Source organism: Corythoichthys intestinalis, chromosome 22 (assembly GCF_030265065.1).
Source record: "Corythoichthys intestinalis isolate RoL2023-P3 chromosome 22, ASM3026506v1, whole genome shotgun sequence".
In the NCBI taxonomy this organism is placed as follows: Eukaryota; Metazoa; Chordata; class Actinopteri; order Syngnathiformes; family Syngnathidae; genus Corythoichthys; species Corythoichthys intestinalis.
The window spans coordinates 1,237,718-1,257,901 of NC_080416.1; the positions used below are offsets into that span (position 1 = coordinate 1,237,718).

Genomic DNA, 20,184 nt, shown 5'->3' on the forward strand with positions numbered 1-20,184 from the left:
TTTACAACTATCTTGTCCACACAAAATCAGCCTATTCTCACGAAAGTTTGAAAAACTTTAAGAGCTTGGAGGCTTATAAATACTTCGTTGCTGGTTGGGTGAAACAGGTCCTCGTCCACGAAAATTCGGCAGGAATCTATCGTGTGCTCGGGAAGGTGAGTTACGAAATTTTCAATTCAAAATCTTTTGTTCTTGCTAACATCCACTGTCAAGTCGAATGTATTTCATGTCATTTGTCAATGGAGCTAGGGCTTTTAATGTTTATATGGTTTAGCGATAGCACTCTCACAACATACATATATAATATGTAATAAATATGAAGTGCGATAGCACTACTCCAGATTGTCCCTAGTTGAATTTATTTTTTGGCTTTTGACCTCAATAGTGAAATTGTAAAGTAATTGTGTGACAACTGTCTTATTATCCCCTTATAATTATATATTTTCAGGTAGTTCATTCACAACATCTGAGTGTATGTTGTCGGCGATTAACCTAGCAATGATCTTAATTGTGGTTGTCAGCCCAAAACCCTCTAAATATATATTAAATGCATCTTACCAGATATAAAATGACTACTACATAATCTGTGGTAGTCGTTTGGAGCCCAGTTTTCTCGTCGAATTGCAGCGGTCCATCTCGCTCTCCTCTCCGGGTCTCTCGGAATACGGTAAAATTTCAAAGTCTCTCCGTCTATCTTCTCTGTTTTTGCAACCGACCGCCACACACGACTTCACCATTTTGATTATTAATGTTAACGAGCAGAAAAACACGCCATAATAGGAGGAATTTACGAAGCGCTAATGCATTAACATGACGAGTATATGGACAACATGGCGCGGGGGCGTGGCTGTGACGTCACGTGAGTAGGGTCTATTAACCAAAATAAATCAACAAATAAGCCGCACTGGACTATAAACCACAGGATTCCAAATGAAGGAAAAACGTGGCGGCTTATAGTCTGAAAATTACGGTAGGTAAATGTGATGTGTTACTACCCACCTCCGTATACGAGAATATACAGTACATATAGTTATTGAATAGCTGTGCAAGTAATGCCGAGTCATCCAACAATATCAAGTGACCAGTAGTGCAGTAATTATGGCAGCAAAACCCAGTTTCCCCCTAAGAATGAATATGAACATTAATAGACAACAAGAAAATGGTATCATGTGCACTGGTCCTGAGTGTAATTAAACACCCAGAGGGCAAATTCCTAATCCTGTTCTCAGTCAGCTCTGATGGATGTTTGCTGCTCCAGCATGTCTGGCAATAAATTTGATTGCCGAATATTGCGTGTGTTCATGTGTGCGACGGCTTGTCGTCATTCCCATTAAACCAGGGATGTGCCGTAAATAGAAGGTAGCCAAAGCTTCCAGGTTTTTCCGATCTCCGGGCGGGGCGGAGCGGGGGGAAGGGTCGCCCCACCACCGGCATCTTTAACAAACGTTGCATAACGCGCACCTCGCCTCGCGACAGCGGCTCGCGGCACAGCAGATCAGTGGGAGAGCGAGCATGACAAATAGAAGAAATAGAAACGCTGCTTGTCAACAACCCTGTCAGTGTGACTATTCATTATGCATGCAGAAAGTTCCAGAAGTTGCACCAAAGTATTCGTGGTGTATCTTAGTATGTGTGATTATGCCAGGGCCTGCTTTTCTCTAAAAGGTATCTCCACAATTTGGGGACATTATTCTTTAACAAAAAGCTTGATGGTCTGATGTTGCATATCAGGTATGACTGTGTGCAAAACTCACCAATTTCTCTCAAAATCTGTCACGTGATCTAAATGCCGTTTTTTTTTTTGGACTGTAAGGCGCACCTGACTATAAGCCGTGAAGAGAATAGTATCATTTCTCGGATTTACTATTTGACTGTTTGTATTACTCTAACACACCCAATATTAGTACTTACAAAAAAGTTTAAGGACAACAAGCAGAACAGAAGGCATAAGAGATACATGACGCCTTGTTATCACGGAAGCCCAACGTCTGCGTCATGCAACTGACTGAGCAAGATTGACACTGATGAGTCAAGACATCTACAAGCCCAAGTCTGCACCACCAACTCTCACAATCAGTTCTCCCGGACAGTCCAGAACAAATGGCGGGACGTCCTGTCCCAACACAAGGAACACCGGAGAACGCCCGATATCCAACTGACAGCACGACTGATAACACTCCAAGAGCCCCTTTGACGCTGAGTTGGCAAAATCCACAACCCTCGTTGCCCTGGCAACAGTAACTCCCGAATCCTCGTGTCCAATCCACAAACAGACAATAATCCTAAACAATGTCCAAGCACACCCTTCTTCCTGCCCACAACCTGCCCTGCGAGAGCCTTCAAAAAGACAATGTTTAACTAATCGTTGTTATTTTTCTCAGGAACCTTTTGTTGACTTGTGATATGCTGACCTTGGAGCGAGTCTGCCTCCTCGCCTGAGTCTGTTTCTGTTTTGCCTTGCTGTTTGATTACTGTCAACCTGAATAAATTGTCAACTTGTGCTTTGAAGCCTTTTTCTAGCTTTCAAAATGGAGTTGGTACAATGGGTTAAGGCTAAGGTGAACGGAGTTTGGCGTTTTGGCTGGGTTCTCGGTGTCTTGCAAGAATGCCACTTGGCCAACGACCGGCGGCTTGTCGCACAACCCAATCAGTCCTCTTTGCGTGCCCGCCAGAGCGCTATAGTCGGCTTATGCTCGTGCGGTTCTCCATATCATCCAGACTTCCAGCCCCCTCTGCCCTCTTCGTGTGCCCGGCAATAGACCGCTATCCTCAGGTTGGAATCAGGCAGCTGCACACTCCTCCGACGCCGACCGGTTTGTCCGGCGGTCATTCTCCAGCTGCTTCCCAGGCAAACGAGCTCTCCTGCCCGCAGCAGGGGAAGAACAGCTGTAACTTACTCGTCGTTGGGGGGGTTGCCGATCGGTGAAGACTATAAACAACTCCGCCGCCGTGTGACATGTACCGGAGAAGTTTTTTGTGATTTTTCATTTGGAAAGGTGAGAATAAGACTTTGAAATGCCGCTCGGTTCGGGTTAGCATGTCGTCTAGCTGTCACGCCTCCTGGTTTACGCTCTCCAAAGCCGGGCAGGGAAATGACAAAAGCTGGACTAACTCTAGTGGCATAAAATATCGTTCGGGAGGTGCAAGAAGTGGACAGTTTTTACCATTTTGCCATGTCGTACTGAATAAATGCATATTTAATATTTCATATTCCATTTAGCACAAGACTTATGTGCCATGACCATACCATTTATTTTGCAATTGGGGAAAAATACTTTGATGAAAAGAATATCCTGTAAAAATATTGGAGTAGAGAGATTGAAACAATGAATTTTGCTGCTCTGTTCGTCTCATTTTCCTCGTTCTGAATAATTCCTCTTCAATGGGCTGAATTCTAAATCAGATGAAATCGTGACCCTGCCGACGCCATCCCCCAGCTGGAGACGCTGGAGCGCTATAATGAAAGGCGGGGCTAAACGGCAGATTAAAAGACTAATTTCTCGTCATCTACGCTTTGCCAAATTGTTGTATATAGTCCAATCGTCTCAAAATAGGATTCAAATTAATGTAATAATGCTATTTAAGATTTTTTTAATGCTGTCAAAGGCACTTTAAACTCTGTAATAGAGTCTGAAGAAACGTACGGATTCAGGAAATTTTTGTAGAACGTACTTTACTTATGAGGTTAGTTTTTTTTTTTTTTTATTGGTCACTCTGTGCAGCATTCAGAGAAAACAACTTAACTTTCTAAACGGGAGAGTCGCCAACGTGCAGATCTAGATCGAACGTGTACCACTGCAGTTTGATTTGAGGGTTACCCAAGTAACATTTCTCGGCACAGGGGGAACAGCTTCAAGGGGGATTGTCTGAATAATGAAACGCGGAAGCGTCGGTTGCATATTTGTAAATCAGGATTAGAGGACAATCTGGCGGCAGGTTGACGGAACGGCAGCGTTTTCCGTCTTCTTCCCGTCCTAAGCCCCTCAACTGCTTTCAGAAGCGTGGCGATAAAGGGATTTCAGCTCGCAGCGATTTTGCAACCAGACTTTTTATACAGCCCCTTTCCTTTCTAGTTATATATTTATATATTGTCAGGAATACACTTCTGAGCAGATTGATTTAATAGAGAGGTGATGTTTTCAACACCTCTGTCTTGTTTTTTCAAGATGTCTTGCTATCATGTTCGCACCGTTGCACCTGCGTCAAATGTGTTTGTCTCTACCGTCTTACAAACACTTGAAGTCAGATAGTGACGCACCGCACGGCTTATAAATCAATTGTGACTGTATGCTTCGCAAAATTGAAGAGCGATGGGAGCAAGACTGTTCCCCACTTCTTTTACATGCAATATGTCAAGTGTAAAATAAATTACCAGGCCTATGCAATAATCCCTGAACCGTATTGTGTCAACTTAATCATTAAACTAGCCCATAGCCGTCATCACTAAACATGATTTCTTAACCAAAAAAATAACCCTAACCCTAACCAAACCCTAACCCTTGATGATAATTACCCTAACTCCAAAACCCACCACCTCTTGATCCTAACCCCAACACCAAACATGACTAGATTTTATCACTAAATTTGAGTTGTAACCTGACCCCCTCAACTTTAACAAAATCCTAAATTTATCATTGGTATTAACCCAAGCCTTGAACCTACATCCTGACAATTGACTCTCGAATGTAACTGCAGCACAATGATGCTAATGTCAAACACTTGGAACTAAACCTATTTCTTAACCTTATATCTTCACAATAACCCAAAACCTAGCCAAAACCAAACCTTGAACCTAAATCTTTTGACCTAACCTTTGGATGCAACTGTGGCAAATACATCCTAACCCGGTCCTCACTCACGTTCTTAGCCCTATATATTCACCTACAGTGTTGGCCAAAAGTATTGGCACCCCTGCAATTCTGTCAGATAATGCTCAATTTATCCCAGAAAATGATTGTAATTACAAATGCTTTGGTAGTGTTAGCTTGAGAATGAAAAAAAAAATCATCATTTTCCGCAAAACTCCAAAAATGGGCAGGACAAAAGTATTGGCACCCTCAGCCTGACACTTGGTAGCACAACCTTTAGACAAAATAACTGCGAAGAACCGCTTCCGGTATGCATCAATGAGTTTCTTACAATGCTCTGCTGGAATTTTCGACCATTCTTCTTTGGCCAACTGCTCCAGATCTCTGAGATCTGAAGGGTGCCATTTTCAGATCTTTCCACAGGTGTTCTATAGGATTCAGGTCTGGACTCACTTTAGAAGTCTCTAGTACTTTCCCCCAAACCATTTTCTAGCGCTTTTTGAAGTGTGTTTTGGGTCATTGCCCTGCTGGAAGACTCATGACCTCTGAGGGAGACCCAGCTTTCTCTCACTGGGCCCTACAATCTGCTTCAAAATTTGTTGGTCGTCTTCGGACTTCATAATGCCATGTACACAGTCAAGTAGTCCAGTGCCAGAGGCAGAAAGCAACCCCAAAACATCAGGTAACCTCAGCTATGTTTAACAGTTTCCCAAAAAGCTCAACTTTTGTCTCATCTGACCAGAGAACATTCTTCCAAAACGTTTTTGGCTTTTTCGGCTAAGTTTTGGCAAACTCCAGCCTGGCTTTTTTATGTCTCTGGGTCAGAAGTGGGGTCTTTCTGGGTATCCTACCATAATGTCCCTTTTCATTCACATGCCGACGGATAGTATAGGTTCACACTGTAGTACCCTCGGACTGCGGGACAGCTTGAACTTGTTTGGATGGGAGGTTAGCCACAGTACCATGGGCTTTACACTTAGTGATCACACTGCGCACAGAAGACACAGGAACATTCAGGTCTTTGGAGATGAACTTGTAGCCTTGAGATTGCCGATTGCCCATGCTTCCTCACAATTTTACTTCTCAAGTCCTCAGACAGTTCTTTGGTCTTCTTGCTTTTCTCCATGCTCAATGTGGTACTCACAAGGACACAGGACAGATGTTGAGTTAACTTTAGTCCATTTTAACTGGCTGCAAGTGGGATTTAGTTATTGCCACCACCTGTTATCTGCCACAGGTAAGTAACAGGTACTGTTAATTACACAAATTAGAGAAGCATCACATGATTTTTCAAAGGGTGCCAGTACTTCTGTCCAGTTTTGTGTAAAATAATAATGATTTTAATTTTTTTCCATTCTCTTTTGTGTTTTTTCATTGCAAGCAAAATAAATGAAGATGTTACTACCAAAGCATTTGTAATTGCAATCATTTTCTGGGGGAAATTGAGCATTATCTGACAGAATTGCAGGGGTGCCAATACTTTTGGCCAGCACTGTAAATCTCCAAATCCCAAACCTAACATGGCATCTGTACTCTAACACCAAAAAGCCTATCATCAGTCCTAGCCCTCAAATCCCAAATTCTATTCAATGATATTTGGATTCTCACCTCCATGTTACCAGTCTACTTGCTGACAATAGCAAAATCGCTACTAGCAACACTCGCGTACTGTATTTCCAGGTAATGTATTCTTTAACAGTCAGACGGTATTGCGGGACGGTGCACATGAAAAGAAAAAAACGCAGGCCTGTCAACTTTCTCGGAGGAGGTAACAACCAGTGTAATGGAGTGTAAAAAACGAGCAACTCATCAAGCAAACGCTTACACAACTAAACACAATGGCTCCCTTCACGATGTCATTGACAGAAGCGTTTGCGTCCGCAAATGTTCTCCCAGAGCGAGTGGCAGCTTCGTGTGGGCGGGAAAGAAATGAAGCGGCACGACGGGAGAAAGTGCTTGAATGGAAAATGATTGCCACCTACTCAAAACACATTGGCATCCTCAAAGAGATAATGCTTTAAAACGTGCCAATTATTGTTGGGCGCTGATACTGCGGACTGTGTTACTACTCTATTGTTTGTTTGCCGCATGCTTTCTAACCGGTTTCATTTAGATTTATCTTGGTGATTGGTGCTTAATAACAACTCTGTATTCAGTATCTTTACAGTGACCAAATGTCCTCTTTTGCCCGGACATGTCCACTTTTTACATCCTGTCCGGGGCGTCCAGCGGGGTTTTAAAAATTTATGAAAATGTCCGGTTTTTTGACTGACGATTTGCACAGAATACTACGGAACTGTGCTGCCTGTGACGTGTTCGCAAAGAGCCTGCCCATTTGTTAAGACTCGTGCTCAATACGTATATAATCAAATGCTCAAGTACCTAAAAGTTTAATGAATGGAATAGTACCTTTTCTCGTATTTACCCATCGACTGTTTGTATTACTCTGAGACTTAATATAATCAGGGAATAGTATCTTTTCTGATATTTACTGTTTGAGTGTTTGTATTACTCCCACATACTCAATAAATAGCCCTTATATCATAGTTTAAGGAAAAAAAGCCGAATATATTTGCCATAGGGCATAAGAGATACATGACGCCTTCTTATCACGGAAGCCCAACGTGTGCGTCATGCAGCTGACTGAGCAAGACTGACGCTGACAAGCCCAGGTCTGCACCACCAACTCTCGCAGTCAGTTCTCCCGGACAGTCCAGAACAAATGGCGAGACGCCCTATCCCAACACAAGGAACACCGGAGAACGCCCGATATCCAACTGACAGCACGACTGATAACACTCCAAGAGCCCCTTTGACGCTGAGGTGGCAAAATCCACAACCCTTGTTGCCCTGACAACAGTAACTCCCGAATCCACAAACAGACAATAATCCTAAAAAACGCCCACTCACACCCTTCCCCTGCCCAAACCCTGCCTCTTGAGAGCCTTCAAAAAGACAATGTTTAACTAATTGTTGCAATTTTTTCTCAGGAAACTTTTGTTGACTTGTGATATGGTAACCTTGGATCCTCGCCTGAGTCCCTCTGTGCTGTATGATTGCTGTCGACTCAGAATAAATTGTCAACTTCGAAGCCTTTTTCCAGCTTTCAAAATGGAGTCAGTACAAGGGGTTAAGACTAAGGTGAACGAGCGGAGTTCAGCCTTTTGGCCAGGTTGTCGGAGTCCTACCAGCCCGGGTTGTTGGATCCGCGCCAGCGCGGGTCGGGCAATCTGGATAAAAGGTCAGATTCCTTCAGTTATATTGATTTTTTTTTTTTTTTTAATACAACTGAATTTTTCTATCAAGACAGAGGAGGCACACTTTAAATATATTAAAGTGATTAAGGCATCTTTGAGTGAACTTCAAGTAAAATTTAAGTATCTCGAGGCGGGCTGAGTGTCCTCTTTTTGGAAATCAAAATATGGTCATCCTAAGTAACTTAGTTATATCGGTTAGTTAGATCATAGCTAGTTTGCCAATTTAGTGAACCATGTCCTGGTTAGCCAGTTTTAGCAACGTTCATTACTTTTGAAAAAAAAAAAAATCTGTAGTATAAATTAATGAGATAGAAGCTAGCTTACTAGGTAGTAGTTCATTAGCAGGTAGTTAACTGGTCGGTAGGGTTCACTAGGGATGTCCGATGGTGATTTTTTATATTGTTCCGATACTAATGTTTTTGGAGCTGTAAAAATGCAAAAAATTTGTTTTTTTTCAACCAAGATCTGCTTGCTTTTAACCAAGATTATTACACAAAGCTCGGTTACTGTCATTAGTTTCAGCAGTAGTCAGCCTACCATGTTACTGAAAACACATGTCTAATGGATTGTCACCAAATCAGTTTCCGTCCGATACTCCAAGTATAGCCATATAGGGCGCATCACATCACTCGTTTGCAAATAGCGTGTTTTCCAGGCTAGTCAGCGAGTTTGTGAGCTAGTAGCTTCCTTGATGCCTGAACCCTCACCCTGCTTAATAAGCAACAATGTTATTGGTGACACATTTATTTCCAGGGTATGTTTGAAAACAAGTTGATTTTGTGAAAGTATTGCGAGCATTTGCACTAGAGTTGATTTGGTTCGTGTTGTTTTGCCATTAGCCCAAAAATAAGTGCGGCTGCTGTCTGCTTGCATCATTCAGAAAGAAAATAAAAACAACACTGAGCGCTGTTTTCTTTTACGCCGGATTCCAGTGGGATGCCAGAGTCTCATTATGGAAAAATAAATCCTCATGTTTATTTTACAAAGTGCTGTTTTTTTATGGTTTGAATCAAGAAAAGGGAGAAGACAGACCTCGGAGAACCTCTGCACGTCCTGCGTGAGCGTCCCCACGCGGCTCCAGTTGTAGTAGTTGAGGAATTTGACCACGGCCGGGTTGACGGCGTTGTCCGAGGGGACCGTGCGGAAGAAGTTGGGGTACTTTTTCTTGTCCGCCAGCACCGGAGTGGTTGCCGCGAAGGACAGCTGAAAAGCACAATAGACAAAAAGTTCAGTCCTGTAGACAGACAGTAGCACTTAGCCAATGTTTAGCATTAAAAGGTTGGTCGATGAAGGGAATAGGATCTTTTCTCGTATTTACCGATCAAGTGTTTTTATTACTCTAACACACTTAATACAATCAATCAGGGAATGGTATCTTTTCTCGTATTTACTGTTTGTATTACTCTAACACACCCAATTTTAAATAAATAGCACTTATACCATAGTTTAAGGAAAACAAGCAGAATATATTTGGCATAGGACATAAGAGATACATGACGCTTTCTTATCACAGAAGCCCAACGTGTGCGTCATGCAACTGACTGAGCAAGATTGAAGCTGACGAGGCAAGACATCTACAAGCCCACGTCTGCACCTGCAATCAGTTCTCTCGGGCAGTCCAGAACAAATGGCGGGACGTCCAGTCCCAACACAAGGAACACCTGAGAACGCCCGATATCCAAATGATAACACGACTGATAAGACTCCAAGAGGCCCTTTGACGCTGAGGTGGCAAAATCCACAACCCCCTTTGCCCTAAAACACTAACTCCCGAATCCTCCTGTCCAATCCACAAACAGACAATAATCCTAAACACCTTCCACTGCCCGCCCCTCAAGAGCCATCAAAAAGACAATGTTTAACTAACCGTTGTCATTTTTCTCAGAAACCTTCTGGTGAGTTGTGATATGGTGACCTAGGAACGAGTCTGCCTCCTCGCCTGAGTGCGTTTCTGTTTCGCCTTGCTGTTTGATCACCGTCGACCTGAATAAATTGTCAACTTGTTCTTTTCAATCATTCATTTGCCATGCCGCTTTTCCTCATGAGGGTCGCGGAGGTGCTGGAGCCCATCCCAGCTAACTATGGGCAGTAGGCAGGGGACACCCTGAACTGGTTGCCAGCCAATCGCAGGGCACAAGGAGACATACAACCATTCACTCACCCTCATACCTACGGACAATTTAGAGTGTTCAATCAGCCTACCATGCATGTTTTTGCGATGTGGGAGGAAACTGGAGTTCCCGGAGGAAACCCACACAGGCACGGGGAGAACATGCAAACTCCGCACAGGAAGGCCGAAGCCCGGGATTGAACCCTTGAACTCAGAACTGTGAGGCAGACGTGCTAACCACTCAGCCACCGTGCCGCCTCAACTTCTTCTTGGTTAGCTTTTTTTAAACCTTTCAAAATGGAGTCAGTACAAGGGGCTAAGACTAAGGTGAACGTGCGGAGTTTGGCCTTTTGGCCTGGGTCGCGGGTCCGGCGGTTCGGCTAGCTCGATTCTGGCATTTTGAAAGGTTTAAAGAAGGCTCGCAATAACATTTCCACATGACAAACACTGCTTTTAAGCTCTTTTATTTAAGCGACGCTGATGTAAGCGGGTAAATATCGTACGTTGGCGATCCGCAGAATCATAAACAAAAGAGAAAAAGAATAATGGTTGTTCATTTCTTGCTATTTTGCTTCCTCACTCTCTCCTCACAATGCACAATTCCAGCAATAGGTCACCAGTGTTCCCTTGAGCCACCAACAGCTGTAATTAATTTCTGCACGGAGATTAGATGTACGCGAACACATACTCGCACACAACCCGGAACGTTCGTTTTGCACGAGAACGAAAGAACACCTCTAACTTTATTCAAGCCAATTGCATTAATTGTAATTGTTTAGCTAAACCGGCAGCATCTTATCAGAGTTATAGGCGGACCGTGATTTTTGTTGTTGTTGCCGTTAACTTGGCAATTAGATGTAAGATAAAACCAAATACACTGGTACCTCTACATATGAATTGAATCTGTTCCAGGACCTAATATAGGTTCTAGAGACATTTTTTTGTTGTCTAGTGATGATAAATGTGTAGCAATTTCATGTTGATCGACAAACTTGGTAATAGGTGGCTACAATTTTTAAGATTTTCACAGCAGAGCTACTGTGTTCATTTTTCTCATCTCGTGTTTGGGCTCGTTAAACTATGGAAATCCTCCCCAGGTATCCGCACTTGCCAAATGGGTGAGTTCGGGCTATGAAAAAGCCAATTGGTTTGATCAAAGAATTCAGTAATAATAAACAGCGATATCAAGGGGGGCCGGAAAGCACTTTGTATTATGATATCTTCCTGTCTCCTGTTGTGCATGTGTGTGAGGGGGAGTTGATGTTTCTCATATTAGCATGAGGCTGTCTCAGACAGTTAAACTGCTCTTAATCGATCGCGCGGGCTTCAGTCTTTTCCTGCAAGCCGTCGCACTGCTTAATGGCCCGTAATGGAGCCCGGCGCTCCACGCGGTCCGAACGCTCCACCTTCTTTTCGGATTTCCTTTCAAATGCCAGACGGGGAATACGACGTTCGGTCAGTGGGATGCTCCAGATTGTATTGTATCACAGCTGCACATCCCTACTCATATTTGCTCATGCTGCACAGTGGTACCTCAACATACGAATTTAATTCGTTCCAGGACCTGGGTGGTCAGTGGAAATAGTCGTATGTCGAGAGGGATTTCCCCGTAAGAATACATTTTAATTCAAAAACCTACGCAAAATCCTTCATAAATACTGCAGGTACAATGACAAATAGCACTTACACATAGTAAAACAAACACAGTGGTATGAAAAAGTATCTGAACCTTTTGGAATTTCTCACATTTCTACATGAAATCACCATCAAATGTGATCTGATCTTTGTCAAAAGTCTGCTTTAACTTAAACCAAACATTTATAGGTTTTCATATTTTAATGAGGATAGCATGCAAACATTGACAGAAGGGGGGGGGGGGGATAAGTAAATGAACCCTCTGCCTAAGGAGACTTAAAGAGCAACTGAAACCAATTTTTACCAAACAATTTACATAATTCGGGTGTGTGCCCAATAACTGATGAGTGGTTTGAAGCTGCCCTGCCCACTATAAAACACACAACTGGTAAGAAGTGTCTTGATGAGAAGAATTGCCTGATGTGCTTCATGGCTCGGTCAAAAGAGCTGTCCGAAAACCTGAGATCAAGGATTGTTGATTTCTATAAAGCTGGGAAAGGATACAAAACCATCTCTAAAAGTCTGGATGTTCATAAATCCACAGTCAGAGAACTTGTCTACAAATGGAGAGAGTTTGGCACTGTTGCTTCTCTTCCAAGGCGTGGCCGTCCACCAAAGACGGCGCCAAAAGTTCAGCGCAGAATACTCAGGGAGGTAAAAAACAACCCTACAGTGTCTGCTAAAGACTTACAGAAATCACTGGCACAGTCCAATATTTCTGTGCACACATGGGAGGGCTCCACGGAAGAAGCCAGAGCTGTCTAAAAAAAAAAACCATTGTTGCTCGTTCAATGTTCGCAAAAAGGCACTTGGACACTCCGCAGAAGTTTTGGCTAAATATTTTGTGGACTGATGAAACCAAAGTTGAATTGTTTGGGAGTACCACACAATGTTTTGTGTGGAGGAAAAATGGAACAGCTCACTAACATGAACACCTCATCCTCTCCATAAAGCATGGAAGAGAGAGCGTCATGATTTGGGGCTGTTTTGCTACCTCAGGGCCTGGACAACTAGCAATACTTAATGGAAGAATGGATTTAAAAGTTTATCGGGATGTTTTGCAGGAAAACCTGAGGCCGCCTGTCAGACAGTTGATGCTAAAAAGAGGATGGATGCTGCAACAAGACAATGATCCAAAACAGAAGTAAATCAACTTTAGAATGGTTTTAGAAGAACAAAATACACGTTGGTGTAGTTGAACTCAAAGTCCAGACTTGAACCCCATTGAGATGCTGTGGCCTGACCTAAAGACAGCGATTCATGCTAGATATCACAGGAATCTGACTGAACTACAGAAGTTTTGTAGAGAAGAATGGGCCAAAATTAGTCTTGATCAGTGTGCCAGACTGTTCTGCAGCGACAGGAAGCGTCTGGTTAAAGCTATTGCTACCAAATGGGGTGGCGGGGTGGGGGGCACAAAATAATAAATGTGATGGTTCACTTACTTATTTTTCCCCCTTCTGTCATGGTTTGCATATTATCCTCATTAAAATATGACAATCTACAAATGTTTGGATGGTTTTAGTTAAAGCAAAGACTGTTTTTTCATCTTTGTGATTTGTGACAAAGATCAGATCACATTTGATGGTGGTTTTATGCAGAAGTGTGAGAAATTCCAAAAGTTTCAGATACTTTTTCATACCACTGTACATTATAAATACAAATCGGGATAATAATAAGAATCTAGAAAATCAGGTTCTAATGTGCCGGCTGTGTTTTGCATGCTGTTCCTGAATGTACCGTGACTGACAAACCAGGGTGTTTGAGTGCAAAGCTTTTACTTTTTCATGTTGTTGGTGTCGGCTACAGTCAAAGTCAGCTTTATTGTCATCTTCTTCATATGATCATGCCCGCTCGCAGTAATGCGATAATGCAACGTCGAGTGATTATAAACAAACGAAATACACACACCACAATGCTCATATATTTGAAACATAAGAATAATGTTGTCAGGCACAAACCCCAAGCAATATCTGCCAAAGTTAGCTGGTCTCTTAGCACGCTTAGAGGTTGTAGTCATGTGATAACATCTGTAGAATGAGCCTAACAAACCAGGGACACTTAAGCGCCACTAGGGGCGACAAAGCATTACAGTGGAACAAATGAATTTTCTATCTTGAGGTACCACTGTGAATGAATAAATATAGAAAATACTACTCCTACTTATTCTACTAATACTACAAATAATCATTAAATATAGGAATGATCTTTTTTTTTTTTTTTTTTTTTTTAAATGACAATAGTAAGAAAAAGGTCAGTGATGTGACAACTGCTGACGGCCAGCTGTCCCCTTGGCTCACTTGTCAATCATCTTGTCGCCAACAGCATTTAGTCTCCGCCCAGCCGAGCATACACAAGATTGACTTTTTATGACATCATCAGCATGTTCCCGCTCGCGAATAAGACCACAAAATGACGTTTTCAAGCCGTCAATTAAACTTGACAAGCGGGAACCAGGAAGTGGCTTCCTCGCAGAATCCAAACTATGAATTCTGCTGAGCTCGACGCGCGATACGTTTGACATAAATTGTCAACAGTGCCACCACCGCCTCCCTCATCACTTGCGCCGGCAGACAGCTTTATCGGCGGCGGTGGCCATTCTTCACGCCGCCATCTGTCGACGGATGGGGCCGCTCCCCTCTTTCAAGGACGACAATGAAAACGGGTTTTTTCTCTTTGATTATACATCTTATACTTCAATTACTTTGAGAAGAGGCATCTTTTTTTTTTTTACACTATTATACTACTACACTGCAACTAGTGGTCTTTACAACATGCCTATAGCATGGTTTTATCAAAATGGATTCTAAAACGAAGGAATCTGACCTTCTAGCCAGATTGCCGGAATTGCGCCAGTCGAACTGCCGGACCTGCGCTGGCGCAGCGCCAATGACCTGGGCCGGCGAGATTCCAACCATCCGGCCAAAAGGCCAAACCCGGCGTGTTCACCTTAGTCTTAACCACTTGTACTGACCCCATTTTGAAAACTGGAAAAAGGCTTTGGAGCATAAGTTGACAATTTATTCAGGTCAACAGCGATCAAACGGCAAGGCGAAACAGATACTGAGTCAGGTGAGGAGGCAAGGTCACCATATCACAAGTCAACAAAAGGTTCCTCAGAAAAATGCAACGATTAGTTAACATTCAGTCTTTTGGGGCGGGCTGAGGGCAGGAAGAAGGGTGTTTGTGGATTGGACAGGAGCAGTGCTTCATTTGTAAATCATAAGGTGCCGGAATGCAAAGTACATATGACAGCGCAGGGATGACGAGACAGGCACAGTTCCCGGAACATGCGCAGAAAATGGTGCTGAAACGTATGCAGAAAATGGTGCTGAAAACAGCAAATGCCCACTTGCCATGCTGTGGGACTTACAAGCCTCAATTTCAGATAACATCCTTGGTATAAATATTATGACAACAATTTACCATTATTTAGGAGCTGTAGCTGGCCCCCACTCCGGGTGGCGGGTGTTTTTTTTTTTTTTTTCGGGGGGGGGGTCAAGCGCAGCCCATCCCTCCTCCTGCAGCCCAGCAAAGGAGCCATCACCCCCCCCCCCCCCCCCCCCCCCCCCGGGATCCACCCGCGCACCCATCAACCGGCCTTCACGGATGGCAGGACGCACCACCAACCCCAGGTCTATCCCCACGCCCGCACGCCCACCCAGGCCACGAGCCACAGCCGCAGCCCCCCAACCGGCACGGCACGCCACGGGAACCCCAGCGGCCCACTAAGCCCAAGGCAGGGAGGGCCCCCCGCCGGTGCAGGCAACACCCCGCTGATACACCGGCGCCCAGCCAGCGACCCGCGACGGCGCGCAGGGTGGATGTCCAGTCAGAGAAGAGGGGAAGGCGGAGGCAGGAGAACGCCGAGGAACTGGCACGGGGCGATGCAAGATCGGAGCCCCGACCCCCCCACCCCACTCCCGCGGCCGACAGCCCAGGCAGAGGGGAGGCCACACCCCAGGAGCCACGCCATGAGGAAAAAGTGTGGGACCCACTTACCACCCTATTACTGTGGCTGCCAGGTTCCCGGCTGGCAGCCATCATTTTTTTTTTTTTTTTAAATGTCAGGGGCGTGATTTGCTGGACCAGCTTTCAGTGCATCAACAAATCTCTTTCAAATGAATTTTATAAACAACATGCAATTGTTGGGATTTGTTCTGTAGATGAATTTATGCACATTATTATTATTTTATATATTTTTAAAAAACATTTTAATATTATTATTATTTTCTATACACAAGAGGTGCCGGATCTGCCCATATAAGACCTGGAACAAAAGGAGGTCAAAATCAAGAGGTGCCGGATCCTGTTCCGGCAGGATCTGGCACAAATAAACCCCTGGACAGGAGGATTCTGGAGTTACTGTTGTCAGGGCAACGAGGGTTGTGGATTTTCCCACCTCAGCATCAAAGGGGCTCTTGGAGTCTTATCAGTCGTGTTATCAGTTGGATATCGGGCGTTCTCTGGTATTCCTTGTGTTGGGACAGGGTGTCCCGCCATTTGTTCTGGAGTGTCCGGGAGAACTGATTGCTAGAGTTGGTGGTGCGGACGTGGGCTTGTCAGCGTCAATCTTGCTCAATCAGTTGCGTGACGCACATGTTGGGCTTCCGTGATAAAAAGGCGTCATGTATCTCTTATGCCCTATATTCTGCTTGTTTTCCTTAAACTATGGTATAAGTGCTATTTATTTTAATATTGGGTGTGTTAGGGTAATATTAACAGTCAAACAGTATTTTTTATTTTATGCCAGTCGGTAAAAGTATGGCATAGTTTCTCATGAAATAATAATAACACAGGCCTGCAAGCAGGACTGAACAGGCCCTCGCAGTATGGCACAACCCGGACGACACACAGCTCAAGATGGTGGCAGACCGTTCCCCACTCGTCATCTCATGGGAAACTAACGTGTGCTTGAAACTCACGTCTTTTGTGTTGTGGGCATGGCTGACAGAGATGTTTTTGTATAACCAGAGATGAGAAAGGCATTCACACACACCTAGGTGAAAAAAATCCTCTATTGACGAGGGCCCTACAAAAAAGGAGGTGCTACCGAGCTGTGCAGCCACGCCTTTATTCAAAACCAAAATCAATCTTAACAAATTTCGTGGTTATTAAATGGCGAACAAAGGGCCGTCATGGCAACAGATAGAGACATGTGGACAGGGGCCTTAAGTCTATGGATGGAAACTTATTTTCATGTGAAACCGACTCATGGCGCACTGGAGTCGCTGTACCGTGCTGCAAAAAAACCATCAATGACATCATCGATGAAATGACGTGGACTTGACTAAATCGTTAGCATTTCAAGCCTTAGCAGGCATCATTATACATTTTAATCATGCCCTCCGTATGACTCCCGATTTCGGGTGGAAATCCCAGCGGGAATCAAAGAGTGGGAAGTAGAGTGGTTATTGTGCTGATGGGGAGTCGCTGATGACTGATGGCATCCTGTCACCTGGCTCCATCGCCATTCTATTTATAAATGGAGATTTCATAGCGCAACCTGAAATGGCCTGCCTGTGCATGATTAATGAGCAGATGCTGCGCCGGGGAGGCCATCGCTGTCCTCTCCAGCTGTTCTCTGCGAGAGAGGCGCTTCATTGCGTGAGCTCGGATTTTCCTCGCTGGGCGCATAGAAAGAGAAAATGCTCCGGAGAAAGAAAGAGAGAAAGAAAGAACGAGAGAGAGAGAGAGAGAGAGAAAGAGAGATTCTGAGTGTTGTTTGTGGCGTTATTCATGTGGACGACAGTACGCTGGTTAAAATCAAACTTCATTTTTTTGGTTGAAAAATAAGAATTTTACTTATGCATAGAGCTGGACGATATACCGAAAATTTATCGTTACCGAAATTCTTCACGATAACCGATGTAATTTTGACCATATCGGTAAATTTGATCATTTTAATAAAACAAGAAAATATAGTCTTTTTATCCCGCTTTAACTCTGTTGCTCGGCTATGTTCAGTCCCCTTTAAGAAAGCAGTCAGTGTGCTTACGTATGAAGTCACATAGTTATCAGGAATTCAAACAAACAGAAGCCCGGTAGGCTAACGCTTGCGGCTATCACTACAAGCAAACGTGATGGAGTCGGGCTTAAGGGAGCTTCACCCAACATACACCTGACATTAAGTCGAGTCTTGGCGGCCTCCAAACTGGCTTTCGCCCGCATTCTTCCCTGGTTCTCACGATTTCAGGAGAGGGTGCTTTCACTGCTTTCTACTGGAAGCCAGGCCACAGGCTAACACTAGCTACAAATAAATGTGATAGAGTCAGATAGCGGCTCTAACCTGGTCAAAACGGCTGAACTTAATGAGTGGATTGATTGGACACGGACTGCATGTAACAATTAGTGTTACGCGTTATTTTCTATCTGTGTGATTTCTTTGGTATCCCTTTTATGATGGTAAAGCATTCATGATAAATTATAATCCAACAGTGAAGCCTATAATATGACCATTTAATGGCCACAGCTATTCTTTTGTATGTTCTAGCTTTATTCTGTGCAAAATCTTAAATGTTTCATTGGCAAAAGAGCAATATAGCTTTAATGTGTGTATGTGTCTGTGTGGTGGGTGCATATGTACGTGCATGTATTAAAAAATGCTCTGAGAAAAAAAAAACTAAAACCTTGACGTAAACACTTGTGTTGAGTAATTATGTCACAGCAGCCATTAACAATAAGTTGTCTGTTTGAAGTGTACTGTTTCAAACTAAGTCATTTTTGTTATAATGACATGTTTGCACAGTCGTCATATTAATTTTTATAATGTTGTACATTGTTCAAGTCATAGAAGCTGTTATAAATGGTCATACTTGAATTCTTATTGTTTACAATTTTTTTTATATATATTTAATGTTTAGAGTGCATGTACAATTGTTATTCATTCATTCATTTTCCATGCCGCTTTTTCCTCACGAGGGTCGCGGAGGTGCTGGAGACTAGCTCAGCTAACTATGGGCAGTAGGCAGGGGACACCCTGAACTGGTTGCCAGCCAATCGCAGGGCACAAGGAGACATACAACCATTCAGGTACACTCATACCTACGGACAATTTAGAGTGCTCAATCAGCCTACCATGCATGTTTTTGGGATGAAACCGACGCAGGCACGGGGGAGAACATGCAAACTCCGCACAGGAAGGCCGAAGCCTGGGATTGAACCCTTGATCTCAGAACTGTGAGGCGGACGTGCTAACCACCAGCCACCGTGCCGCCTTGTACAATTGTTAAATATGTTAAATTGAAAGCTGGTAAATAAATCAACGAGAAACAGTTTACAATTTATCGTCATTTATCGTTATCGAGGTAAATCTGCTCAATTTACCGTGATACGTACTTAAGGCCATATCGCACAGCCCTACTTATGCAGACATCAAAACAACGGCCAAATTGGCGATCAGCTGTAATAGAAAAACTTCTTTCCATTCGCATCTGCTTGTTCGCTCTCCGCCATTTTGAAAAATAAAAAGTTGTCTCATCTCAGAAACTCATTGCCTGGCACCGCCAGATTATTCTCCCTGTATTTTTCAAACACTGTGAGAAATAGTCTGGGACCCAGCTCATTAACGGCCTCTCGAACAAGTACAAAATCAACCGTCCAATCAGATTCGTTTATTTGCGTGACGTGTTCTTAACGAGTAACATCACTCTTGCGCGCCGAGAGTCGTTTCTACAACAACACAGATGGCGAACTGGAGAGCCGAGAATATGTTCCAGTCCGCGGTAAAACCAGTTTTAAATTACCAAAAACACATCGACACAAGTCATTGACAGCAGTCAACATGGCTCGCGCTAGCCATGTTGAATAAACGTCTCCATTCTCCGCTCACGCTAATTACTTGTCGCTTTGACAACATCACGTCTGCTGTCGCTGATTGGTCCACTCCGCTGTCTGTTTGCTGTGGCTTGCTCCGCCCTCAGGATTTAATCCGCCGGACGGTCGCCAGACTCACTCGCTGGAACAGCGGTGAGTCTGGTATACCAGGAAAAGAAACTCAGGTTTCATGATAAATTCCCACTCCTCCAGTAGTAAATACGACTTGAGGGGGCGCTCACGTGCAATTTTCCACTCGGCAAGCGGTATTTACGCATAGACTTCATAATGTATTAACGGGACACGGGGCGCGTAAACTAGCTTCAATCTCATTAATTTAGAATACAGATTTTTTAAAGTTATGTATGTAGCTAAAACTGGCTAACTGCGGCCATAGACTTCATAATGTATTGACGGGGCGTGGGGCCGATAAATAGGGGGCCTGCATTGTTGGCGAGGCCGTCAAAGCTGACCGAGTGGATTCACAAAGCGCTTTTTTCGTTGACAATTCTTGTGAATAAATGTTGAAATCCCCCAACTCTTTATAGATATGGACGTA

At 43.7% G+C, this 20,184-nt stretch overlaps 1 protein-coding gene across 2 annotated transcripts in view; it reads right to left on the reverse strand.

Annotated features, from left to right (window-relative positions):
* Positions 1–20,184, reverse strand: part of gabbr2 (gamma-aminobutyric acid (GABA) B receptor, 2) — a 280,917-nt gene that overhangs the window by 120,055 nt on the left and 140,678 nt on the right. For both annotated transcript variants that reach the window (XM_057828393.1, XM_057828392.1), the window contains one exon: positions 9,098–9,268. In XM_057828393.1, coding sequence (XP_057684376.1) covers positions 9,098–9,268 — 171 coding nt within the window. The remainder of the gene's footprint in view (positions 1–9,097; positions 9,269–20,184) is intronic.